The 26904-nt window shown below is 44.0% G+C and overlaps 1 protein-coding gene across 1 annotated transcript in view; it reads right to left on the reverse strand.

Moving 5' to 3' along the window:
- Positions 1 to 333: 333 nt before the first annotated feature.
- The window catches only part of LOC142297253 (uncharacterized), a 157742-nt gene continuing 131171 nt past the window's right edge, over positions 334 to 26904 (reverse strand). The window contains exon 4 of the mRNA XM_075341508.1: positions 334 to 480. Coding sequence (XP_075197623.1) covers positions 352 to 480 — 129 coding nt within the window. The 3' untranslated portion in view covers positions 334 to 351. The remainder of the gene's footprint in view (positions 481 to 26904) is intronic.

The following is a 26904-nucleotide window of genomic DNA, read 5'->3' on the forward strand; positions in this document are numbered from 1 at the left end:
TTAAATGGGAGCAGAACATTTATACATGTGAGAAATACTCTTTGAATTGCACACTTTGGGTCCATAACAGAAGGCAGTATAATAAGGCTCTACTGTCATAGATCTTCAGATTGGAAAAAAAAATTCTAGTAAGGCATAATGGCTTCAGTGCTGCTCCACAATAACAAAGTCCATACTGTATGTATGTCACTCAGGGGCAGACATACCATTGGTACACCCAGCGCAGCTGCAGAAGGGTACAAAAAGTAAGGGGGTCTCCAAAGAAGGTGGAAATTTTCGTTCCGATGAATTATTGGACCCATATATTATGTTCTTACACAAAGGCTCTCTTTTGTCCCTGTCCGCCCAATATCACAAATGACTGGTATTTAAGCAATCCAAAAAGATATCAGTCTCCTCCAGATCAAAGTCTTGTTCCTGAGTTAACTGGTCATTGTCCTCATCTGATGTGGAGGGCCGTGTCAAGATGATCCGAGGTATCTAATGGAAAGAGGAGAAAAGTAATCATATTATTATGGTTCCTTACATACTTTCATAAGTTTAAAAGATCAAATCATTTATATCCAAAGTGTATAACATAGTGAGTCACTAAGGAGTAGTGAGTAACGGATTTTAAAACTGGATCACCGGTCCCGATTATCTGCGAGACCGCCCATCATTAATAGTGACAGATTGACAAAGTTGGCATTAGTGCACAAAACAAAATGATGCCCTGAGCACATTGTTCAGTGAAATACAGGATCCGCAGAAAAGAATTAAAGAAATGCAAGTTTTCTGCTATGCATATTATTAAGGCAAATCTAGTGTATAAGGGCAATAGTTGTTTGTAAGTGGCTCATCACCCTAAATACTTAGAGGCTCAGATTCCTTTCATCCTTTCATCACCCACTCTGTTTATACCATTACTATAACAGTGTTATAATTTGAACAAAACCGGCACTCCAAGTCTTCTGGAATTTTTTATACGCGTTTCGGCTAATAGTGAGCCTTTTTCACATCTATAGATGTAGATGTGAAAAAGGCTCACTGTTAGCCGAAACGCGTATAAAAAATTCCAGAAGACTTGGGGTGTCGGTCCTTTGTTCAAGTTATACTGTGGATGCCTTCCTTGGACACATGCACCTTGGATTGTGTACCGCCTGGAACTTTTGTTTCTGCATATAACAGTGTTATAGAGAGTATGAGCTATGAGCATAAATTGAATGTATTCAGTGGGTACGGAAAGTATTCAGACCCCTTTAAATTTTTCACTCTTTGTTTTGTTGCAGACATTTGGTAAATTCAAAAAAGTTCATTTTTTTTCTCATTAATGTACACTCTGCACCCCATCTTGACAGAAAAAAAACAGAAATGTAGAAATTTTTGCAAATTTTTTAACCCCTTCACGACTGGCCTATTTTGCGCTTTCCATTTATTTTTTTTGCCATTCTGCTTCCGAGAGATGTAACTTTTTTATTTTTTAGTCAATATGGTCATGTGAGGTCTCATTTTATGTGGAACAAGCTCTACTTTCAAATGAAACCATGAGTTTTACTATACGGTGTACTGGAAAACGGTGAAAAAATTACAAATGCGGAAAAATTGCAAAAAACCTGCGATAGCACTATTGTTTTTGAGATATTTTATTCACTGTGTGCAATATATGGTAAAACTGGTGGGTCGGTGTGATGCATCAGGTCGGTGTGAGTTCGAAGACACGAAACATGAATAGGTTTACTTTTATCTAAGGGGTTAAAAAAAATCAGAAGTTTGTCCGAAAAACGTGGCGCACGTTTTACGCCATTTTCCGTGACCCATAGTGTTTTAAATTTTCGGGATCTATGGCTCAGTCACGGCTTATTTTTTGTATCTCAGGCAGACTTTTTTAATGGTAACATTTTGTTCAGATGCTAAGTTTTGATCGCCTGTTGCATTTAGCGCAAAATTTATGGCGACCAAATGTGTGTATATTTTTTTATTTTTTAAACCCTTTAATTTTCAATGGGTCGAAAGGGGAATGATTTGAACTTTTTAGGTTTTTTATTTTTTATAATTTTTTAAAACTTTTTAAACTTTTTTTTTATTTACTAGGTCCCCTAGGGGACTATATGGATCAGCAATCTGATCGCTCTTCCATATCTGTTGATCACAGCTACACAGCTGTGAACAACAGATATGCTCATTTTGTGTCTCACCCAGCTCTCGGCTGAGTGAGCTAGGAAGTGAGTCACATTACTCTATGCTACCATGGCAACCACCGGAAATCACATGATCACGTCACGTTGCTTACAGTATCGGTACACATATTGACAGCACCATTTAAAGGGGTTAAAAGGCACGGGCAGATAATGATTCCGCTCGTGCCTGGCAGGCGCACATGTCAGCTACAAAAATCAGCTGATATGTGCGCCGATCGCTGCAAACTGCTTACAAAAGACTGCGGGCAGTAATACTATGACCGCTAGGACGTAAGATTACTGCCCACGGTTATTAAGGGGTTAAACAAGAAAAAATGAAATATTACATGGTCATAAGTATTCAGTCCCTTTGCTCAGACACTCATATTTAAGTCACATGCTGTCCATTTCCTTGTGATCCTCCTTGCGATGGTTCTACTCCTTTATTGGAGTCCAGCTGTGTTTAATTAAGCTGATAGGACTTGATTTGAAAAGGCACACACCTGTCTATATAAGACCTCACAGCTCACAGTGCATGTCAGACCATATGAGAATCATGAAGTCAAAGGAACTGCCCAAGGAGCTCAGAGACAGAATTGTGGCAAGACACAGATCTGGCCAAGGTTACAAAATAATTTCTGCAGTACTCAAAGTCCCTAAGAGCACAATGGCCTCCATAATCCTTAAATGGAAGAAGTTTGGGACCACCAGAACTCTTCCTTGACCTTGCTGTCCAGCTAAACTGAGCAATTGTGAGAGAAGAGCCTTGGTGAGAGAGGTAAAGAAGAAACCAAAGATCACTGTGGCTGAGCTCCTGAGATGCAGTTGAGAGATGGGAGAAAGTTGCACAAAGTCAACTATCACTGCAGCCCTCCACGAGTTATGCCTTTATAGCAGACTGGCCGACGAAAGCCTCTCCTCAGTACAAGACATCTAAAAGCCAGCATAGAGTTTGAAAAAAAAAAACACATAAAGGACTACCATACTATGAGAAATAAGATTCTCTGGTCTGATGAGAAAAAGAGAACTTTTTGGTGATAATTCTAAGCGGTATGTTTGGAGAAAACCAGGTACCTCATCACAGTGAAACATGGTGGTGGTAGCATCATGCCGGGGGGGGGGTTCAGCTACAGGGACAGGCCAACTGGTTGCAATTGAAGTAAAGATGAATGTGGCCAACTACAGAGATGTCCTGGAAGAAAACCTTTTCTAGAGTGCTCTGGACCTCAGACTTGGCCGAAGGTTCACCTTCCAACAAGACAATGACCCTAAGCACACAGCTAAAATAACAAAGAAGTGGCTTCAGAACAACTCTGCGACCATTCTTGACTGGCCCAGCCAGAGCCCTGACCTAAACCCAATTGAGCATCTCTGGAGAGACCTGGAAATGGCTGTCCACTTACGTTCACCATCCAACCTGAAGGAACTGGAGAGGATCTGCAAGGAAGAATGGCAGAGGATCCCCAAATTCAGATGTGAAAAACTTGTTGCATCATTCCCAAGAAGACTCCTGGCGGTACTAGCGTAAAAGGGTGCTTCTACTCAATACTAAGCAAAGGGTCTGAATACTTATGACCACGTGATATTTAAGTTTTTCTTTTTTATAAAATTGGCAAAACTTTCTACATTTCTGCTTTTTTCTGTCAAGATAGTGTGCAGAGTGTACATTAATGCGAAAAAGGAACTTTTTGGAATTTACCAAATGGCTGCAATGAAACAAAGAATGAAAAATTTAAAGGGGCCTAAATACTTTCCGTACCCACTGTAGTTCAATCTTTCCATACTGCTGCATTATAGTGCAACTGAATTCTTTCAGAATTTTACAAAAATCCATATTCGCCAAAATGCAGACTTTTTGTAATTCACCTCTGCTCGGATTCATGGAAATGGCACCTGCTGGTCTCTATTTTTTGCACCATAAAAGGCAGTGAAAATGTAAAAATATGAAAGAAAAAAATCATACTCACCTCTCCCGCCCCTCCACTACTCACCACCACCCATCTGTGCCTCTTTGCAACTTCTGATTGGTGTCGACGCCGCTGAAATCCCTGGGGCCTTGGTGGCTAGGCTGAGGTTTCCTGGTTTACTAGGCGCAGGAGGGTTCTATGCATATGCTCACGAAGGTTGCAGTGCATGTCGTGATGTCATGGGAGATGACCTTTGCAGGTGCATGCGCAAAACCCTCTCAGGCCTAGCAAACTCAGGAATCCCCTGGGAATTTCATCACTGCCAAAACCAATCCAAAGATGCAATGAGATCCAGTTAGGTGGCAGTGAGTAACAGAAGGGCAGTTGAGGTGAGCAGTGATATGAGTATGAAGGTTTTTAATATTTTTATTTTTTTTTACATATTAGGATTATTATGCTCTGGGGTCTGTAGAACCCAAAGCATAATAAGGGACATTAAAATCACAGAGTATTACTTTTCTGCTAATCGAATTTCCCTGGAAAACAAACTGTCTGATCAGGCAGATTTTAATTTTGTTTGATCAGCTCATCTCTACTCTCAAACAAAATGACAATGGAAATAGATAATTCCATGTAAAGTTATTTCTCAGTTTTTATGGCATTATATATTTAATGCGTATTCCTGCAACATCTACACTTAAGGTCACTTTACTCGCTGTGACATCGCTAGCGATGTCGCTAGCGATCGCACTCGCCGCGTCGTCCATGCGTCACAGGCAAATCGCTGCCCGTGGCGAACAATATCGCCGGTATGCGTCACACGAACTTACCTTCCTAATGACGTCGCTGTGGCCGGCGAACAACCTCTTTTTTAAGGGGGAGGTTCATGCGGCGTCACAGCGACGTCACACAGCAGCCCACCAATAGAAGCAGAGGGGCTGAGAGCAGCCGCATGAGCGTCACTCCCACCTCGTTGCCGGAGGACGCAGGAATGCTGTTGTTCATCGTTCCCGGGGTGTCACACGTAGCGATGTGTGCTGCCTCAGGAACGATGAACAACCTGCGTCCCAAACGAGCAACGATATTTTGAAAATGAACGACGTGTCAACAATCAACGATTTGGTGAGTATTTGGGATAGTCAGCGGTCGCGCGTAAGTGTCACACGCAACAACATCGCTAACAAGGCCGGATGTGCGTCACGAATTCAGTGACCCCCGCGATATCTCGTTAGCGAAGTCGTTGCATGTAAAGCAGCCTTTAGAATTTTGTGTTCAGCAATTTCAATGTTATTCCTCCTAAAATATATATAAGTAAATTGGTATTACCATTTGCTTTGTCAAAGGGTACCTGTCTACTCCACGACAATTAGATGCCCACTGTATATTATTTTTTCTAATGAAAAGACATAGTATTGATAAATTCATTCATAGTCATGGTACCTTTCTTTTCTTTTAAACATCTTTTTATTGATTTTACAGAAACTGAATAAACATTATTAACATATTAACACATATACATAACGTGCACATTCTTGAAAATATCACAGAAATCATAGTGAAAACATTATTCAGACCAACAGCACAATATAATTATACTGTAGATGAAAGTCAAGTTGGTCTTAGTAGAGGGCGCCAAAGGAAAAGGAGTGATTTCTTTGTATACTATATGTGCACATCATATCAAGTGTTATTATTCAAATATCTAGGTTTGAGAAGAAAACTACATTATTAAAACAAGAACAAGCGGGATATTAGCACTACAAACAAAAGATGAGAAAGAGGGGAGGGGAGGGGATGGCTAATAGGGGAAGTCTTTAGCGTTCTAAACCAGAGCCACAAACTGAGCCAATGTTTAATAGGAGAGATGACATAGAATTTTTGAATATTACTGTGGGTTATAATATATTAAAGAATTCAGTTGTATAAGAACCAAGGAACAGATATTTAAATGGTGAGGAGGGAAGCTGGTAATATGAGAAGTATATGTGGATTAGTTTGTTTAATTATGTAATCCATACAGATTTTTGCTTACAGAGAGACCTGTAAGATCACAACAGGACAGGTCCAGGATGGGAGGTATGTGTCACTGAGGTGCTGCACACCTCAGTGATGTAGGATATACAAGTAGGCTTCAGCACCTATAGTGCTAAGATGGGCCAAGATTTTGAGTCCGGGTTTTAGGAATGACAACTAGAGTTAGATTGGTTGGGCCATTCCCTGATCTCCACTTCCAAGATTTGGAATGAGTAATAAAACACAGCTCACCTACCTCATTTGCTTTCTGTGTAGTAGAGGTGAAAACCCCGTTTGGATGTTAAGTCTGAATGAAAGTGAGAAGCCTTGTGATCCTGTGCAGTGCAATGTATTCTGGATGGAGACCTTTTGTAAATGGGTGAGCCCTTACTGTTGGATGGACTATTTTATTTGTTATGATTTTATGCCCAAGAAAAGATTGTTTTCTGTTTGTTTGTTTGTTTCTTTCTTTCTTGGTTTGTTAGAAATTTATCAACTACATTAAATCTTACTGTTATGCACAAATCAACTTCATGCATGTGCTTTCCTCAAGTCCTGTCATAGTGAGTAATCCCCTACATACCTTAAGGGAAATTTTTTTGATAGTGTCCATTAGGACCAGTTATTTTAACTGACTATGTCTCTTCAGTGCCCTCCACAACAATTCATTCAAACTGTAAATTAGTTCAACCCTAATTTTCCATTGAAGGATAGGCGAGAGGGTTTTCAGACTTCCATTATGCATTGATCAGGACTCTAGCATCTCCCAGTAGTAACCCACTTGGGGAGAGCGGTAAAGAACCACCAGTAACTCATTTAATAGATGTCTGAGTGACTTTACAAAAAATCTTGATCTTATGACAATACCATCACATATGTAAAAAAGAACTTGTTTCATTTTTGCATCTCCAGTACTTTGCATCAAATATGTGGTCAAAGATGTTAAAGGTTTAAGGTTAAAGGTTTAAGAAGTGTGATCTATCATCCTGTGAGGGTCTTCTAACTATTTTCCTCTCAGATGACCCATCTGAAACTCTTTGATGCCAGGAAAAGTTTCTATTTCTTTGAGGCAGTGACTGTTATAAGTCTGAACAAAATCACCTTCTACAATCCCTCCCAATCCATATTCCATGTGTTTTCTTTAATGCTTTGAACAGGCTGGTTCCATGTTTTTACAGGAGATAACAAACTTACGGTTCCCAACCATATTCTAATTCTTCATAATATCAAAGGAGTTATCGACTTCCCATCCCCACTGCAATTCCAAATGGAAATTCACCTTCAAAGAGTATTTGAGTGGATTAGACACCCATCCCACAAAACCTGGATAGTTATATAGAAAGAAACCCTGTCAATTCCTTTTTCACAGATTATATTTTCTGATTAGTGATAAGTGAGCACTATCATACTTGTATGCTTAGTGATCGCAACAAGCAGTTGGATGCTCGGTGGGTGCGATTTGAGTACCCGAGTATAATGGATGTCAGTGGGGGACTTGAGCATTGTTCTAGAAGTTTTCCTGGAAAAATGCTCGAGTCCTCCATTGACTTCCATTATACTCACTTACTAGAGGTGCGCCCATCTGAGCATCCAACTGCTTGTTAATAATACCAAGAACCCGCACATGGTAGTACTTAACTTTCCATGAGTACATACAAAGTTTAGTCTCTTCCTCATATTAGAGAAATGTGTTCTCTCTTCCACTCGCTGGAATAGCTGGTGAGAAACCTTCTTGCAAACACTTTATCCAGACCAGAATGCCACAGTCTCACCTAGATTATAATCCCAACAAAGGTCATGGTACATTTCTAAAGAGAAGACTAAACTACATCCCAAATTCACACTCAAGGCATCATAGACGGGGTCCCAGGACTCACTTTAGTGAACTCAGGCCACCCATGCATCTTGGTACTATGCAGCTGCTCCAGGCATCGGGTGCCAGCTGTATAAAGAAAGTGCTATGGCAATCAACTGACTTCTAAAGAATGCTGCCATCTGTGAGAGTCTATTACACTGACAGAAGTATTACGGTATATTACAGCATGTAAATTTACAAAAGAAATTACCCTTTCAAATTGCTTTATGGACAAAACAATTATAAAATGTACACCTTATTGCAGTAACCACAACAAGCAATAATATAATGAATTTATCCTGCCGATGATTTACCATAAACAAAGAAAAAAAGCAATGGTTAATTTGCAGCTTCTTGTTTAATCTCCCTCTCTGAAAATGATATAAAGTTTAGTTATTTAGACAGTTGATAAGAAAAAAGTTTTTCTAAAGTTCTGTGGTTAAAAAAAATCAGAATGCTGATTCAAAAAAGTAGAAAAGGGTTTTTTTTATTTTTATTTTGCAACAGTAAATAAGATACTAAAAATACATTTTAACCATTAAATTCTCTTATTTATTTAAACAAATTTATTTGTAATTGTTTTCCATTGAAATTAGCTGAAAGGTTCTAATTACTTGTTGTTTCCTACTAAATGTATAAAAGTAGGAGAGAATAATATCTGTGTAGTAGGAGCTACTGCGCAAGGTCCATTGTTTTTATGAATATATGCAGCTTTGTAATATTCTCTTGCTTGGCTTTATTTTCTATTTCTTTTTGGAGAAATGTATTATGTTTTCTTCAGTCTCCTTTCACTTCGATTGTATTGCCAAAAATAGCATAAGTCCGCTTTCATTTGTTTATCTCCAAACACAGAGCCCTCCCTGTAGCTAATTAGAGCACAGTGGCCCCCGGTGGTCTAGTGTTCAGCATCTGCTAAGACAAGGTTTCATTTTTCCTTACATTTTCTTTCCTTCAATCAGTTACTACTTCTACATTACAATTCATGTCATGCATCATGACTCAATAACTAAAGACTTATTTTAATGAATGTATTTTCTCAGTTATCAATTGGGAGCCCAAAAATCTTATCTTGTCTTTCTAAAATGTTTGAGCTTAGGTCCATCTTTGGTGATTATAATCAAGTATGTTAGGGAGTGACCCAGTGCAATATTAATTATTAAGCAGAGAAGCCATATGGAAGTGAAATTCCCTCCAGCAGCCCATAAGCATGCTAACCTATATCTGCTGCACCTGGGAAATCCAATCAGAATGAACTCGTGATATATAACAGATATGTGATCATATTTGCACAGCCTTTGATGTCTGAATACAAAGTGTTAAAACCAATTTGGCAACGCTCCAAGATTTCCATTCCGGAAATTCTGATATGGTATTATAAGCAACATATATTTATTTGAATGGTCCTCTGCTTGTTGTACCTAGTAACAATATTTGTTAAAAAGGTTCTACAACAGAAATAAAAATTAGGCATGGATGCTTTAAGAATAAAAATTAGAGGCATACCCAACTACTAGCAGGCCCGTGGATTCTATAAATGCAAACAGTTGCACACTGAAAAAAGCCAAAAATGTACTAGGGAAAATATGGCACTGCATTACTGCAAAAGAGAGATATTTAGTTTATGTATTGGCCAATGCATGTAAGCCTGGAACCAACAGCAAGGTATATCTCTGTATTCCGGGAACCTAACTTAAATGCCACTATCTAGGTTAAAAACATCCATATCTGGGAAAAATGCCACTATTTGGACTGCGAACCTCCATGTATGGGCAGCTAGGCTCCTGCTATAATGGTTATGAACAGCCAGGTCTTAGGGCGGAGTGCCCAGTCAGAAAGAGACTTACTAGAAATATCAAAAAAATTTGGCTTTTTTCAGTTTGCAACTGTTTGCATTTATAGTTACTATGTTTTTTCAGTTAGCACCTGTTCACATTTGTTGGATGTGCGGGTCAGTTTTTTGATATTTCTAGTGAGTCTCTTTCTAACTGGGCACTCTGCCCTAAGACCTGGCTGTTCATAACCATTATAGCAGGAGCCTAGCTGCCCATAAATGGAGATTTGCAGTCCAAATAGTGGCATTTTTCCCAGGTACGGATGTTTTTAACCTAGATAGTGGCATTTAAGTTAGGTTCCCGGAATGCAGAGATATACCTTGCCATTTGGTTTCCGGGCTTACATGCATTAGCCAATACATAAACTAAATATCTCTCTTTTGCAGTAATGCAGTGCCATATTTTTCCTAGTACATTTTTGGCTTTTTTCAGTGTGCAACTGTTTGCATTTATAGTTACTATGTTTTTTCAGTTAGCACCTGTTCACATTTGTGGGATGTGCGGGTCAGTTTTTTGATATTTCTAGGCCCGTGGATTCAGCAAAGCCTGCAACAGCAAATTATGCTCTGTTCAGGTGTCACATTTGAATAAAATGAAACACTATAGCAAGAAACCCAGGAGGACCCCACTGGTGACACAGAGATATATAAAAGCTAGACTGCACTTTGCCAAAATATATGTGAGCAAGCCAAAATCCTTCTGTGAAAGTGTCTTGTGGACAGATGAGACCAAGATAGAGATTTTTGGTAAAGCACATCATTCTACCTATGTAGAGATCTTAGACTGGAAAGCGGTGATGAAAAGGGTTAATGCCATGCTGCCATGAAGAGAAAGACAATCCATAATATCTCAGTAGTGATGTCATGGACAACGCATTTTGGAGATTCCACCCTCTTCATCAGGTCAAAAATGCCGGCAACTCGATGAAATGCGTCCTCTTATTGAACCTATCCACAACCACCAAAACCACAGTCTTTCCCGAAGACAAAGATAGGTGAGTAATGAAATACATGGATAAATACTTCCATAGTCTATTCGGGATTGCCAATAGCAAGAGAGATCCCAATGGATGGGTATGCGTTACTTTTGAACGTGCACAAATGTGCAAGCAGACACATAGTTAACCACATCCTGATGCAATTTTGGTCACTAAAAACGATGAGAAAGGAGGTCCGAGGTTGCTTTCATACCTGGATGACCCGTAAGTACAGAATTGTGATGTCCCCCAAATAGTTTGACGCAAATTGGGTGCCACGAACAACCTCCCTGAAGGGCAAGAGGCCTGGGTGTCGCCCTGATCCTCCAACACTTTCCCCTCCAGGTCTGGGCACAAGGCTGAGACAACCACCCTATTATGCAAAATGGGTACCGGTTCACATGATCACTACCACCAGGGAAGCTCAAGGATAATGCATCTGCTGTGATGCTTTTAATCCCTGGGCAGTAAGTGACAATAAAAATATTAAACCTGGCAAAAAAGCAAAGATCATCTAGCCTGCTTGGGATTGAGATGTTTGGCAGACTCGAGATATAATAGGTTTTATGGTCTGTGATTACCGTAATGGGAAGAACTGCCCCCTCCACCTAATGGCGCCATTCCTCGAAAGCTAACTTAATTACTGAGAGCTTTCTATTGCCAACATCATAGTTTCTCTCAGCCAAGGACATTTTTTTGGAAAAGAAAGCACAAGGATGCCATTTAACAGGAGACAGACCTTGTGACAACAAAGTCCCAACCCTCCACCTCAGATGGAGATGCATCGGCCTCCATGATAAAAGACTGCGAAATATCAGACTGACTGCATATAGGTGCTGTGGAAAAACATAAAACATCTTTTTTAAAGAGGAAAAAGCCTGAAGGGCAGAGTCTGACCATTCAGAGAAATCTGTCCCTTTTTTTGTCATGTCAGTGAGAGGCTTTACAATTACCGAATAGTTCTTAATACATTTCCGTTAAAAATTGGTAAACCCTAGAAAGCACTGTAACACTTTCAGGTTTTCCAGATGATCCCAGTCAAGTACCTCACAGACTTTCCCAGGATCTATCTGAAAATCCAAAGACGCCAACAGGTACCCCAAAAATTGTACCTCTTGGACTGCGAAAACACATTTCTCCAGTTTGGCATACAGTTTATCTCTTAAAATCTGTAGTACCTGTTTCACATGTATCTGATGTGTCTCCATATCAGGTGAGTAGATCAAGATATCGTCAAAATAAACCACCACAAACCTGCCCACCAAATGGTAAAAAATATAATTCACAACTGCAGTGAATTAATAAGACCAAATAGCATGACCAGACTTTAAAAATGACCCTCAGGTGTAATGAAAGCCATATTTCCATTCATCCCCTTCTCTGATTCTAACCAGATTGTAAGCCCCCTTAATTACAACTTGGAGAATCACTTAGCTCACACAATCTGAATGAATAAATCTGGAATCAGAGGGAGAGAATAAGGGTCTCAGATGGTAATCTGATTAAATTCCCGCAAATCCAAGCAAGGGAAGAGACCCCCATCTTTCTTCTTTAGGCTATGTGCCCACGCTGCGGATTTACCGCGGATTTTGCCGCGGATTTGCCGCGGATTTGCCGCGGATTTCCCGAAAATCTGCAGCAGCGGCACTTCCAAGCCATTTCAATGGCATTTTGGAAATGCTGTGTCCATGCTGCGGATTTTTCCGCTGCGGATTTGCCGCGGATTTTGATCCGGAAAAATCTGCAGCATGTCAATTGTTTGGTGCAGATTTGGTGCGGATTTTTGGTTTTGAATGGGGAAAAAAAGAAAAAAAAATCCGCATCAAAATCCGCGGCAAATCCGCGGTAAATCCGCGGCAAATCCGCGGGTGTGGATTTGCCGCGAAAGTCGCGGATTTTCAGGCAGAAAAATCCGCAGGTACATTCTACCGTGGACACATAGCCTTATTCTTAACGAAGACGAACCCTGTTGACACTGGCAAAAAGGAGGGTCTAATATGTCACTTCTCCAGACTCTCAGCAATGTAATCTTTCATGTCCTGCCTCTCTGGGCCAGAAAGAGTATACAGTCTGGACTTGGGAAAATTTTCTCTAGACTGCAGATTAATGGGACTGTTACATACACGATGGGGAAGAAAATCCTGAAACCCCCTCTCCGAAAATACATCCTCAAGCCCAGGCAAAAATGCAGGTAAGGTCTCCTTAGAGACCGCATAGATAGAAGTGTTCAGACAATTATCAAAACAGTAGTTTTCCCAGTCCATAATTTCCCTGGATTGCTAATTCACCACAAGATTATGTTCCACCAACCAGGCTACACCCAGTACAATAGGAGTGGGAAAGCCTTCCAAGACATAGCAAGAAATTACTTCATAATACAGGAGTCCTACCCTCAGTTTTATATCATGTACCATCTGTGTCAAGCATACCTGAGCAAGTGGTGCTGAGTCTATTGCATAGACGGAGATGGTGTTAGTTAACATACTGCAGGTAAGCCCATGAGTTCTTACAAACAGAGCATCCGCCATGCTGACTCCTGCTCCACTGTCCACAAACACAGAAATTTCCTCAATCCTGCTCTCTACCACCATCTCTGCTATCAGGACAAAATGAGAATTACATGTGGAAGACAATCACACAACCTGATTGTACATCCCCACACCACCAGGGGTAAGCTGAGTTCCAGATGTTCCTTTCTGCTTAGGAACTGAGGTACAGACTCCCACAAAATGACCCTCTCTACCAACAAAAAAACAAACCACCTTCTTTTTGCGGCTTTTAGTTGGAACATGCAAAGTAGTGACTCACCTGCATGGGCTCCTACAAACCCATTGAGTGCTGGTTCACCTCCAGATCGCCCTCCCACCCTGCAATGGGATACTGTCCCAAGAAAGGGTCTTTGGGGAAAGTGGTCTATCCAGTCTATCTCAGAGGCATCTGTCCATATGTAAAGCCAATGATATGGCAGCCTACAAGGACTCAGGAGTTTCATAAATGAACAAGGCATTTTTCAACTTTTCTGAAAGGCCCTGACAGAATTGGCTTTTAAGAGCTGGATCATTCCACTTGGTATTGGTTGCTCATCTATGAAATTCTGAACAATAAAGTCTCTGCTGACTGATTTCCCTGCTGGAGGCAACGCAGCCTGGAGTCAGCCAAGGAGGCTCGGTCAGGATCATCATAGATGATCCACCTACCAGAGGCAACCAAAGCTATATACAGGGAATAGGATGATTGCAGCTTCAAGTTCCCTAAGGGGTCTAGCAAATATTACAAACAGTAAAAAGAAAGTTTAAAAAAATTAAAAATACACAAGTCCAAATCACCTCCTCTTTGCTCCATTAAAAATGAAATAATAAAAAAAAAGAAAAAAACACATATTTGGTGTTTCCACATTAAGAAATGTTCGATCTATCAAAATATAAAACTAAATTAATCTGATTTTTAAATGGCGTAACAAGAAAAAATCAAAACACCAGAATTACCTTTTTTTGGTCCCCAGAATGCAAAAAAATGCAATAAAAAGAGATCAAAACAGTGCAAATACCCCAAAATGCTATCAGTACAATCATCAGCTCAGGGTGCAAAAAATAAACCCTCACCCAGCCCAAGATAACAAAACAGGAGAACATTATGGGTTTCGGAAAATGGAGACAAAAGCAAAACCCTTTTTTTGACACATTTCTCAATTTTTTTAACCACTTAAATAAAAAAAATATATACATGATTGGTATCTACCTACTCGTACAAACCCGTAATATCATATTGCCAGGTCAGTTTTACCATATAGTGAACATGGTAGATAAATAAAAAAATCATTTTTTTTTATTTCCGAGTATCTGCCTTTTTTTCCTTGTTTTCCCAGTACATTTTACAACAGAATTAATGGTGTTATTGAAAACTACAACTCATCCCGCAAAAAAATCATACAGCTATATTGACAGAAAAAAAATGTTATGGAAAATAGTCCAAGGATGAAGAGGTTAATTCTCAGGAGCTAGATCCCCCTATTAAGTCATAATGGAGATTGTCCTTTTATAATTCATTGAGCAAGCGAGCAACATCCCAAACTTTTCTCTGCAACATTTTTTGAACACTAGAAGTCCTGTAATGGACCACGCATGCACTGGCGTCCCTCCACACGAGTACACATCTACCCATGCCCAGCGCCTAAATGGGAAAGGAGAGTGAATTCAATGAAGAAATGAACACCTGCCACTATCGCTGGAGAACATCACAAGGACACGACCTGGTGAGGGCTGTAGCAAGACAAACATTAGAAAAATACCGTATTTTTCGCTTTATAAGACGCACCTGATTATAAGACGCACCCCCAAATTTGGTGAAGGAATAGAGAATTTTTTAATAAATGGGGTCCGTCTTATAATGCCAGTGTCCGTCTAACAAATAATATAGGGTATATGTCCCTCATAGCCCCCTCATCCTAAAATTAGCCCCCTTAATCTGGATATGGCCAACCTTATATTGCACACGTCCCCCAGTGATGCCACATTTCCCTTATGACTGGCACACGGCCCCTGTGGCTGGCACACAAGCCCACTTTGGCTGGCACACAGCCCGCACCTCCACTGGACTCTGTATATATATACACCCCCCCCGTATATTCGGATTATAAGACGCACCCCCTACTTTCCCCCAAAATTTGGGGGAACAAAAGTGCGTCTTATAAAGCGAAAAATACGGTAATCCTCCAGCGATGAAGACTAAGTGGAAAACTTGATGTTTATTGTTTAATTTATATGTTTATATATATATATATATATATATATATATATATATATACATATATATAAATTTAGATATATCACAAATTAGGAGAAGACACATGTAAATCCAGATGGGTGACTAGCAAAACATATCTCTGTTTCTTCAGCATAATGCCTTAATCATGGTATGCTAATTATGTGATAAACATATATTATATATGTGATTGTTTCAGTCACATGTAATCCAAATAACCAATCACGATGTTATGGTGAGAACAGATATTTAATTAAAAACAGGTCTATTAAAAACAAAGATATACATGAAATATAACAATAATCATGAATATTGTAGAATTCAATTAATTAGAATTAAATTCTGACTGATGTTGAGACCTGATGGAGTTCTAGTTTCCAAAAGATTCTCTATTTAAAAACTTTTTTTTTTTTAATCCCCACATCTAATATGTTTAAACACTTCCTCTATGTCTATAAATGGAAATGTGGAATCATCATCTGTATGTATACTTAAAAAGTGATTTGAAACCACAGATGTGTTAATTACTGTGGGACTGGCAGCGTCAGACAGGTGTCTTCTAATGCCTTTTTTCAGCGGTCGTGTTGTGCAGCTAATGTATGGTACCTGACAAGAAGAACTTTTCACAAAATAAATCACATAAGAAATATTACACAATAAGCAGCTAGTGTATCAACATTTATAAAAACCTTTGAAAGGTAACCATGTTTTAATAGATGTATTGAGTTCTTTTGTATACATGACAGGTGATAAAATTGAGCCATGTGGGGGGCGTGGCTGGACATTGCTGAGTGAGGACGCGCTCTGCATATGCTCCATAGCACCAATTCCAAATCCACCGGCATCCGTCTGCTAACATGGGCAAAACTAATACCAGACGGTCCAGGACCCGCCCCTCTACCCACCCGACATCCCGGGTACCCGATATCATGGCTTACCTCTCGGAGCCGCGGAGTCTGTCAGCTGAAGCTCCCACGCGGCCTGCATGGGAGATGGAGGAGGTAGCTGCGGGTCATGCGGCAGGAGGAGCGAAAGGCTGCCACACGGCAAGACTAGCCGAGGCACTGTGCACCGAGGCGCACTGGGTGAGTGCCAGGATGCCCTGGAGGGTGCCCTGACCCAGGATCCAGAGGGAAGTGATCGCCCGGGGGCACCATTACAAGATGGCAGTCAGCAAAACACTATACTGCATGTAGGTTCCCGGCCGGGAGGAGTGATGGACGCCTCGCCTGGATCACTACCTGGCTGTGCGGGAGCAGCGCCGAGTGCAGGGGAGGGGGGTTGCCCCTGGAAAATTGCCTGCTCAGCAACCTCCTTCCTTACCTGTCTCTGCTGGGTCCCGGGGTGAGGGAAGCTCTTTGGCCTATGCAGAGGATAGTATATCGGGGCCTAGAGGTGCGCCCCCCCTCCCTCCCTCGGTGGCCTTGGAGACACCCTCATGGACACTGCCGGGGGAGACCCCCACTCCTGGACAGTCCCCACAGTGGTCAACAGGCTCATCCTGGGGGTGTAGCCATCCTCCGGACCCTCCGGCATTACTGGAAATGCAGCATTGTTAAACTCAGGCAGGCCCCAGATTACAGTGGCTTACCCCCCAGCAAGCAGCTCTTGTTCCCCTGGGGAAGAGACCATAGCTACCCAGTGGCCCTCATTGGACCTATCCTGCAACTCCACATGGCACATATCAGGAGGACCCCCCTCTGCCTCCCCCAATGGCTCCTATGGGGGAGGACAGGCCAGCCTCTTTGGCAGATCTTCGTGCACTTTTGCAGGCGATATCCACCAAAAGTGATATTATGGCCCTGGCAAAAAGGTGGTGGAGGAGTGTAAGCAGAATTTCGCTCAATTTCGATCAGATCTCTCTTCCCTTACCTCCAGGGTGGATGACCTCACCTCTTCCCAAGCTTCTAGTGCTGCCTCTATTCATTCTCTCCAAAGTAAGATGCAAGACCAAGACAAGCAATTATTCTCCCTACAGCAAATTATTGATGATCTGGAAAATCGAAATAGAAGAAATAATCTCCGTATAAGGGGCCTGCCCGAGTCTATTGTTCCAGCGGACATTCCCTCAGTTCTAATCTCCATTTTCAACAACCTCCTGCACCGCCCTCCAGGAACCCAAATTGAGCTGGACAGGGCCCACAGAGCACTTCGTCCCATGGACCCAAACGATCCACGACCAAGGGACATTGTGTGCCATATTCACTTCTATGCAGTTAAGGAAGTCATCCTGCAGGCGGCGAGAAAGAAGGCAGGCCTCTCTCATAGCGGGATACCAATCAAGATCCTGCCGGACTTGTCCAGACATACCCTGGCCCAGAGGGCAGCCCTTAGCCTCTTGCTGGATGTCTTGAGGGAAAAGGGGGTTCAGTTCCGGTGGGGTTTCCCCTTCTCCCTGTCGGTCCGTAAAGGGTCGACAACCCACGTCCTGTGCTCCCCGGAGGATGTACCAACATTCTTGGCCGGATTGGATTTGCTGACCGTGTCTATTCCCACCTGGCCCAACACCCTGCTGCGACTGTGGCTTCCAGGGGGGAGTGCAGGACCCGCAAAGGAGCCTTCTTCGGGTAGGGGCTTGACGGGACCACCAAGGAGACTGGACCGGCTGACCACACCTAAAATCCATGCTGCTTGGGCGGGGAGACGACTGCTGTCTCTGGTTTCTTCCTCCTGGGTCTGATTACCCTCTGCTGGTGGGAGGGTCTCGGAGCGAGGAATCATGGGACTCCCCTACAGCTCTGGAGCCATCTGTTCACAGATTAATGTGACTGTCAACTGTTCAAATGTTTTAGGGAGAACTGTTGCTCGGATGCCGGTGTTTTATACATGTTCATCCCCTTTTTTTCTAGTGCTTACTAGTGATGAGCGAGCATGCTTGTCACTACTCGGTACTCGCACGAGTATCACTGTACTCGGGCTGCTCGGCGGGGACCGAGTAATCTCGCGATACTCGTGCTTTACTCGTGGTCTTCATTTCTGCATGTTGGCGCTCTTTTGAGAGCCAGCCCTCATGCAGGGATTGGCTGGCAGACCACTGCAATGCCACAGCCCTGTTAGTTGTGGAATTGCAGTGATTGGCCGGCCTGCACAGCGTCACCGAGCCTTTATATCGGCCGGCGCGCTGTGCTCTGCTCACAGCTATTCTGACAGTGAGTGTAGGGAGAGTGTCGCTGATTCAGGGAAAGCTTTGCGGCCCTTTATAGCTTTTTCAGTTGCAGGGCTGCAAACAGTGTGACCAAAAGTCCTTCTCAGGACTATTCTAGTTGTATACAGGCAGGCAGGGTATAGCCAGGTCGGAGTACAGTAGCAGAGTCCTTCTCAGGACTATTGTTGCTATATACAGGCAGGGTATAGCCAGGTCTGAATACAGGCTAGTGACCAAAAGAGTCCTTGTCAGGACTATTGTAGCAGTATACAGGCAGGCAGGCAGGCAGGGTAGTGGTGACCGTATACCAGCCTTCATATCTGGGGCTGGTGTACACAGTGTAAAACAGTCCAGATAGTGTCTGACTTGTCTGTACTGTAATTGTCGCTCCCCAAAAAAACCTGTTAGTAGGTTATTATTGCGTCCGTGCTTGGTTTTTAAAACCGCACGTGTGTGCCTGTTGGTGGCAGCGTACAGGTGCACTGGTGTGCGTTTACCAAACTATTATATAACGCACAAGTGTAGTGTATAATACACGTCAGTCAGCAGTGGCTGATAGTGTCAGAGTTCTTAATTTTTGCTCCTAAAACCTGTGTTAGGTTATTATTGCGTCCGTGCTTGGTTTTTAAAACCGCACGTGTGTGCCTGTTGGTGGCAGCGTACAGGTGCACTGGTGTGCGTTTACCAAACTATTATATAACGCACAAGTGTAGTGTATAATACACGTCAGTCAGCAGTGGCTGATAGTGTCAGAGTTCTTAATTTTTGCTCCTAAAACCTGTGTTAGGTTATTATTGCGTCCGTGCTTGGTTTTTAAAACCGCACGTGTGTGCCTGTTGGTGGCAGCGTACAGGTGCACTGGTGTGCGTTTACCAAACTATTATATAACGCACAAGTGTAGTGTATAATACACGTCAGTCAGCAGTGGCTGATAGTGTCAGAGTTCTTAATTTTTGCTCCTAAAACCTGTGTTAGGTTATTATTGCGTCCGTGCTTGGTTTTTAAAACCGCACGTGTGTGCCTGTTGGTGGCAGCGTACAGGTGCACTGGTGTGCGTTTACCAAACTATTATATAACGCACAAGTGTAGTGTATAATACACGTCAGTCAGCAGTGGCTGATAGTGTCAGAGTTCTTAATTTTTGCTCCTAAAACCTGTGTTAGGTTATTATTGCGTCCGTGCTTGGTTTTTAAAACCGCACGTGTGTGCCTGTTGGTGGCAGCGTACAGGTGCACTGGTGTGCGTTTACCAAACTATTATATAACGCACAAGTGTAGTGTATAATACACGTCAGTCAGCAGTGGCTGATAGTGTCAGAGTTCTTAATTTTTGCTCCTAAAACCTGTGTTAGGTTATTATTGCGTCCGTGCTTGGTTTTTAAAACCGCACGTGTGTGCCTGTTGGTGGCAGCGTACAGGTGCACTGGTGTGCGTTTACCAAACTATTATATAACGCACAAGTGTAGTGTATAATACACGTCAGTCAGCAGTGGCTGATAGTGTCAGAGTTCTTAATTTTTGCTCCTAAAACCTGTGTTAGGTTATTATTGCGTCCGTGCTTGGTTTTTAAAACCGCACGTGTGTGCCTGTTGGTGGCAGCGTACAGGTGCACTGGTGTGCGTTTACCAAACTATTATATAACGCACAAGTGTAGTGTATAATACACGTCAGTCAGCAGTGGCTGATAGTGTCAGAGTTCTTAATTTTTGCTCCTAAAACCTGTGTTAGGTTATTATTGCGTCCGTGCTTGGTTTTTAAAACCGCACGTGTGTGCCTGTTGGTGGCAGCGTACAGGTGCACTGGTGTGCGTTTACCAAACTATTATATAACGCACAAGTGTAGTGTATAATACACGTCAGTCAGCAGTGGCTGATAGTGTCAGAGTTCTTAATTTTTGCTCCTAAAACCTGTGTTAGGTTATTATTGCGTCCGTGCTTGGTTTTTAAAACCGCACGTGTGTGCCTGTTGGTGGCAGCGTACAGGTGCACTGGTGTGCGTTTACCAAACTATTATATAACGCACAAGTGTAGTGTATAATACACGTCAGTCAGCAGTGGCTGATAGTGTCAGAGTTCTTAATTTTTGCTCCTAAAACCTGTGTTAGGTTATTATTGCGTCCGTGCTTGGTTTTTAAAACCGCACGTGTGTGCCTGTTGGTGGCAGCGTACAGGTGCACTGGTGTGCAATTTCCAGAAACTTTGATATAACGCACAAGTAGTGAATATACACGTCAGCAGTGCACAGCATTGCAAAATGCGCAAGGGCATTGGCAAGGAACAAGGAAGTGGACGTGATGGTGGTGCAGGCAGAGGCCGAGGTCGTGGGCAAGCTCTAATTTCGCCACAACAAAGGGCCACATCTAGTCGCTCGCACGTCCTGTCCCAAATTCTTGGGGACCGCAGCAGTACACCGCTCTTGAACCAAGACCAGTGTCAACAGGTTGTTAGTTGGATAGCGGATAATGCTTCCAGTCAGATTGGCACCACCACAAACACTCTGTCTTCCACACGGTCAAGTGTCAGTAGCCGTGATACTGCACCGCACATTTCTGAACCTGATCCTCCTTCCTACCACCAGGCTGAGTACACGTCCTCCTCGGACATTAATGATCCCACACTTGGACACTCGGAAGAGCTGTTCACGTTTCCATTCACACATTCTGGCCTCTCGCCAGCTCATATTGAAGTGGGTCATGAGGAGATCGTCTGTACAGATAGCCAAATATTTGAGCAGCCACGTTCTCACGAAGTTGGCAACGTGTCTCAACAAGTGGTGGACGATGATGAGACACAATTGTCAGCAAGTCAGGAGGAGGAGCAGGGTGCGGAAGAGGAAGACGACGTGGTGGATGATCCAGTAACTGACCCAACCTGGCAGGAGGATATGCAGAGCGAGGACAGCAGTGCACAGGGGGAGGGAGGCGTAGCATCACAACAGGCAGTAAGAAGCAGGGTGGTGGTCCCAGGCAGAAGTCAGGCAACCGTTCCCCGTAACAACACGACGACACAAGGTGCCTGTACAAATGTTAGGTCTTCACGAGTCTGGCAGTTTTTTAAGTTGGATCCAGATGATTCAAAAAAGGCCATTTGCAACACCTGCCGTGCCAGCATCAGCAGGGGTACCAAAACTAGCAGCCTGACCACCACCAGCATGATCAGGCACATGTCAGCCAAGCACCCGACTTTGTGGGAAGTACAACAGAGTCGAGGAGCAGTGCTTGCTGATGTCACTGCTACGTCTTCGCTGGTTGTGCATGCGAGCCAATCCTCTGTCCATGCTGCCTGCGAACAAGCCTCCTCCACTCCTGCACCTGCAGTTGCCTACGCAGAAAGAACACCATCATCAAGCACGTCCTTGTCCCAGCGCAGCGTTCAGTTATCCATTCAGCAAACCTTTGAACGCAGGCGCAAATACACTGCCAACACCCCACATGCCACAGTTCTAAATGCTAACATTTCGCGACTGCTTGCGCTGGAAATGTTGCCTTTTAGGCTGGTGGAGACAGAAGCATTCCGTGACCTGATGGCGGCAGCTGTCCCACGTTACTCGGTCCCCAGCCGCCACTATTTCTCCCGGTGTGCCGTCCCCGCGTTGCATAACCACGTGTCACAAAACATCACACGTGCCCTGAACAACGCTGTTTCACCCAAAGTCCACCTAACCACAGACACGTGGACAAGTGCTTGTGGGCAAGGCCGCTACATCTCGTTGACGGCACACTGGGTTAATATTGTGGAAGCTGGGACCCAGTCTGAGCGAGGGACGGAACACGTCCTTCCCACACCAAGGTTTGCAGGCCCTACCTCAGTCAGTGTTTCACCCACACTCTACAGCTCCGGAATGTCATGCTCTTCAGCCTCCTCCTCCTCCTGCGCATCCTCATCCACTGTGCCCTCCACACCAGTCACAAGCTGGAAGCACTGCAGCACTGCCTCGGCGAAGCGGCAACAGGCTGTGCTGAAGCTAATCTGCATAGGTGACAAACCCCACAATGCAGAAGAGCTGTGGACAGCTCTGAAACAGCAGGCAGATCACTGGCTCACACCTCTGAACCTAAAGCCAGGAAAGGTCGTTTGTGACAATGGCCGGAACCTGGTGGCGGCTTTGAGGCGAGGCCAGCTGACACATGTTCCATGCGTGGCCCATGTGCTCAACCTCGTGGTTCAGCGGTTTATAAAGTCATACCCAGAGCTGTCTGATCTGCTGGTAAAAGTTCGCCGCCTGTCTGCACATTTTCGAAAGTCACCTACTGCTTCAGCCGGCCTTGCCGGCTTTCAGCGCCGTTTGCATCTTCCGGCTCACAGACTGGTGTGTGATGTCCCCACGCGTTGGAATTCAACTCTGCACATGTTGGTCAGGATATGTGAGCAGAAGAGGGCAGTTGTTGAGTACCTGCATCACCTAAGCCGTCGGGAAATGGGTCAAACTCCACACATAACACCTGAGGAGTGGAGATGGATGTCAGACCTATGTACCATCCTCCAAAACTTTGAGGACTCCACCAAGATGGTGAGTGGTGATGACGCCATTATTAGCGTCACCATACCGCTACTCTGCCTTCTAAAACGGTCCCTTTTGAAAAACAAACATGATGCATTGCAGGCGGAGCGCGATGAGTTGCAGCAAGAAACAGTAGTGGGTGTGGGTGATAACACACAGCCCAGCCTCGTCTCATCACAACGTGCAGTGGAGGACTATGACGAGGAGGAGGATGAAGACATGGAGCAACTCTCCGGCCAAATTGAGGATATGACATGCACACCAGTCATATCCTCGATTCAGCGTGGCTGGCCAGAGGACAGGGTAGATGAGGAGGAGGAGGAGGAGGAGGAGGAGGAGGACAGCATGTTCAGTCATCTTGTTGGTCAGGCTACTGAAGTCCTGGCTGTTAAGAGTCTGGCGCACATGGCTGACTTTATGGTAAGCTGCCTGTCTCGTGACCCTCGCGTTAAGAACATCTTGGCCGACAATCATTACTGGTTGGTAACACTGTTAGACCCACGCTACAAGGAGAACTTTTTGTCTCTTATTCCCGTGGATGAGAGGTCAACCAAAATGCAGCAGTTTCGGAAGGCCATACTCACGGAAGTAGGCAAAGCATTCCCCTCACAAAACGCTAGCGGCATAGGTCAGGAATCAGTGGACAACCGAGGCGTACAGCCGAGAGAGGCACAAGTCCAATCCGCCAGAGGTAGGGGAACAGTCTTTAAGATGTGGGACAGTTTTCTCAGCCCCTCACGTACCACAGCCCCTGAGGTGCGGGGTAGTGCCACAAGAAATCCTAAGTTTGCCCAGATGCTGAAGGAGTACCTTGCAGATCGAACAACTGTACTCCGACATTCCTCTGTGCCTTACAATTATTGGGTATCCAAGCTGGACACGTGGCATGAATTGGCTCTCTACGCCTTGGAAGTCCTGGCCTGCCCTGCTGCTAGCGTTTTGTCAGAGCGTGTTTTTAGTGCCGCAGGTGGAATCATTACAGATAAACGCACCCGCCTGTCAACTGAAAATGCTGACAGGCTGACTCTGATAAAGATGAACAAGGGTTGGATTGGGCCAGACTTCACCACACCACCAGCAAATGAGAGCGGAATTTAAAGTTTGCCATGTACCTCCACTCACCCATGGGTACACTTCTCGACTTTGGATAATCGCTGGACTGCTCCTCCTTCTCCTCATGCGCCATCATGATGACCGTTACAATAGTTAGGTCTTTGTTTCAGGTATACCCCCAGTGGTAAATTTTTTCGCCCATTCTTTGCAGAATGGACATTACAACGACAGGAGACCCGCTCCTTTGCAATGGGAACAATGTTTTGAGGCCCTCATGCACGTCTCTACCCAGGGACAACGTGGAGCCTCCCAATTTTTGGCTGCCCTGCCTAAGGGCTATACTGAAATACACCCACTTCCTTAAAATGGACACTTAATGTTTTGAGGCCCTCATGCACGTCTCTACCCAGGGACAATGTGGAGCCTCCCAATTTTTGGCTGCCCTGCCTAAGGGCTATACTATAATACACCCACTTCCTGACAATGGACACTTAATGTTTTGAGGCCCTCATGCACGTCTCTACCCAGGGACAATGTGGAGCCTCCCAATTTTTGGCTGCCCTGGCAAAGGGCTATACTGAAATAGACCCACTTCCTTACAATGGGCACTTCAGGTTTAAAGGCCATCATGCACGTCTCTACCCAGGGACAATGTGGAGCCTCCCAATTTTTGGCTGCCCTGCCTAAGGGCTATACTATAATACACCCACTTCCTGACAATGGACACTTAATGTTTTGAGGCCCTCATGCACGTCTCTACCCAGGGACAATGTGGAGCCTCCCAATTTTTGGCTGCCCTGGCAAAGGGCTATACTGAAATAGACCCACTTCCTTACAATGGGCACTTCAGGTTTAAAGGCCATCATGCACGTCTCTACCCAGGGACAATGTGGAGCCTCCCAATTTTTGGCTGCCCTGCCTAAGGGCTATACTATAATACACCCACTTCCTGACAATGGACACTTAATGTTTTGAGGCCCTCATGCACGTCTCTACCCAGGGACAATGTGGAGCCTCCCAATTTTTGGCTGCCCTGGCAAAGGGCTATACTGAAATAGACCCACTTCCTTACAATGGGCACTTCAGGTTTAAAGGCCATCATGCACGTCTCTACCCAGGGACAATGTGGAGCCTCCCAATTTTTGGCTGCCCTGCCTAAGGGCTATACTATAATACACCCACTTCCTGACAATGGACACTTAATGTTTTGAGGCCCTCATGCACGTCTCTACCCAGGGACAATGTGGAGCCTCCCAATTTTTGGCTGCCCTGGCAAAGGGCTATACTGAAATAGACCCACTTCCTTACAATGGGCACTTCAGGTTTAAAGGCCATCATGCACGTCTCTACCCAGGGACAATGTGGAGCCTCCCAATTTTTGGCTGCCCTGCCTAAGGGCTATACTATAATACACCCACTTCCTGACAATGGACACTTAATGTTTTGAGGCCCTCATGCACGTCTCTACCCAGGGACAATGTGGAGCCTCCCAATTTTTGGCTGCCCTGGCAAAGGGCTATACTGAAATAGACCCACTTCCTTACAATGGGCACTTCAGGTTTAAAGGCCATCATGCACGTCTCTACCCAGGGACAATGTGGAGCCTCCCAATTTTTGGCTGCCCTGCCTAAGGGCTATACTATAATACACCCACTTCCTGACAATGGACACTTAATGTTTTGAGGCCCTCATGCACGTCTCTACCCAGGGACAATGTGGAGCCTCCCAATTTTTGGCTGCCCTGGCAAAGGGCTATACTGAAATAGACCCACTTCCTTACAATGGGCACTTCAGGTTTAAAGGCCATCATGCACGTCTCTACCCAGGGACAATGTGGAGCCTCCCAATTTTTGGCTGCCCTGCCTAAGGGCTATACTATAATACACCCACTTCCTGACAATGGACACTTAATGTTTTGAGGCCCTCATGCACGTCTCTACCCAGGGACAATGTGGAGCCTCCCAATTTTTGGCTGCCCTGGCAAAGGGCTATACTGAAATAGACCCACTTCCTTACAATGGGCACTTCAGGTTTAAAGGCCATCATGCACGTCTCTACCCAGGGACAATGTGGAGCCTCCCAATTTTTGGCTGCCCTGCCTAAGGGCTATACTATAATACACCCACTTCCTGACAATGGACACTTAATGTTTTGAGGCCCTCATGCACGTCTGTATGCAGGGGCATTGGTGAACCTCACAATTTAGGACTGCCCTGGCAAAGGAAAATACTACAAAGACTCACTTCCTCAAAATGGGCACATTAGACTCAAGAGGCCTTCATGTACGTCTCTTCTCAGGGACATCGGAGTGCCACACAATGTTTTCACGTAAAATCTTTCATGTATTGATCTCAAAAAGTAACATACACCAGATCTATCTCACTATTGGGTATGTGCCCTTAACATTTCCGCCATGAAAAATCATTTTGGGGTCATTTTGGAAGGTTTTCTGGTGAGTCCGTAAAAATGGCGTAAAACGCGGACAAAATTGTTCACAGCTGTGACTTTTGAGTGATAAATGCTTCAAGGGGTCTTCCCCATGCTGTTGCCATGTCATTTGAGCACTCTTCTGAGACTTTTGTGACATTTTTAGGGTTTCTCCATGCTGCCGGGAGGTCATTTCACAAAAATACTCGGGTCTCCCATAGGATAACATTGGGCTCGTTGCTCGGGCCGAGTACACGAGTATCTTGGGAGGCTCGGCCCG

The sequence above is a fragment of the Anomaloglossus baeobatrachus genome, chromosome 3, assembly GCF_048569485.1.
Source record: "Anomaloglossus baeobatrachus isolate aAnoBae1 chromosome 3, aAnoBae1.hap1, whole genome shotgun sequence".
In the NCBI taxonomy this organism is placed as follows: domain Eukaryota; kingdom Metazoa; phylum Chordata; class Amphibia; order Anura; family Aromobatidae; genus Anomaloglossus; species Anomaloglossus baeobatrachus.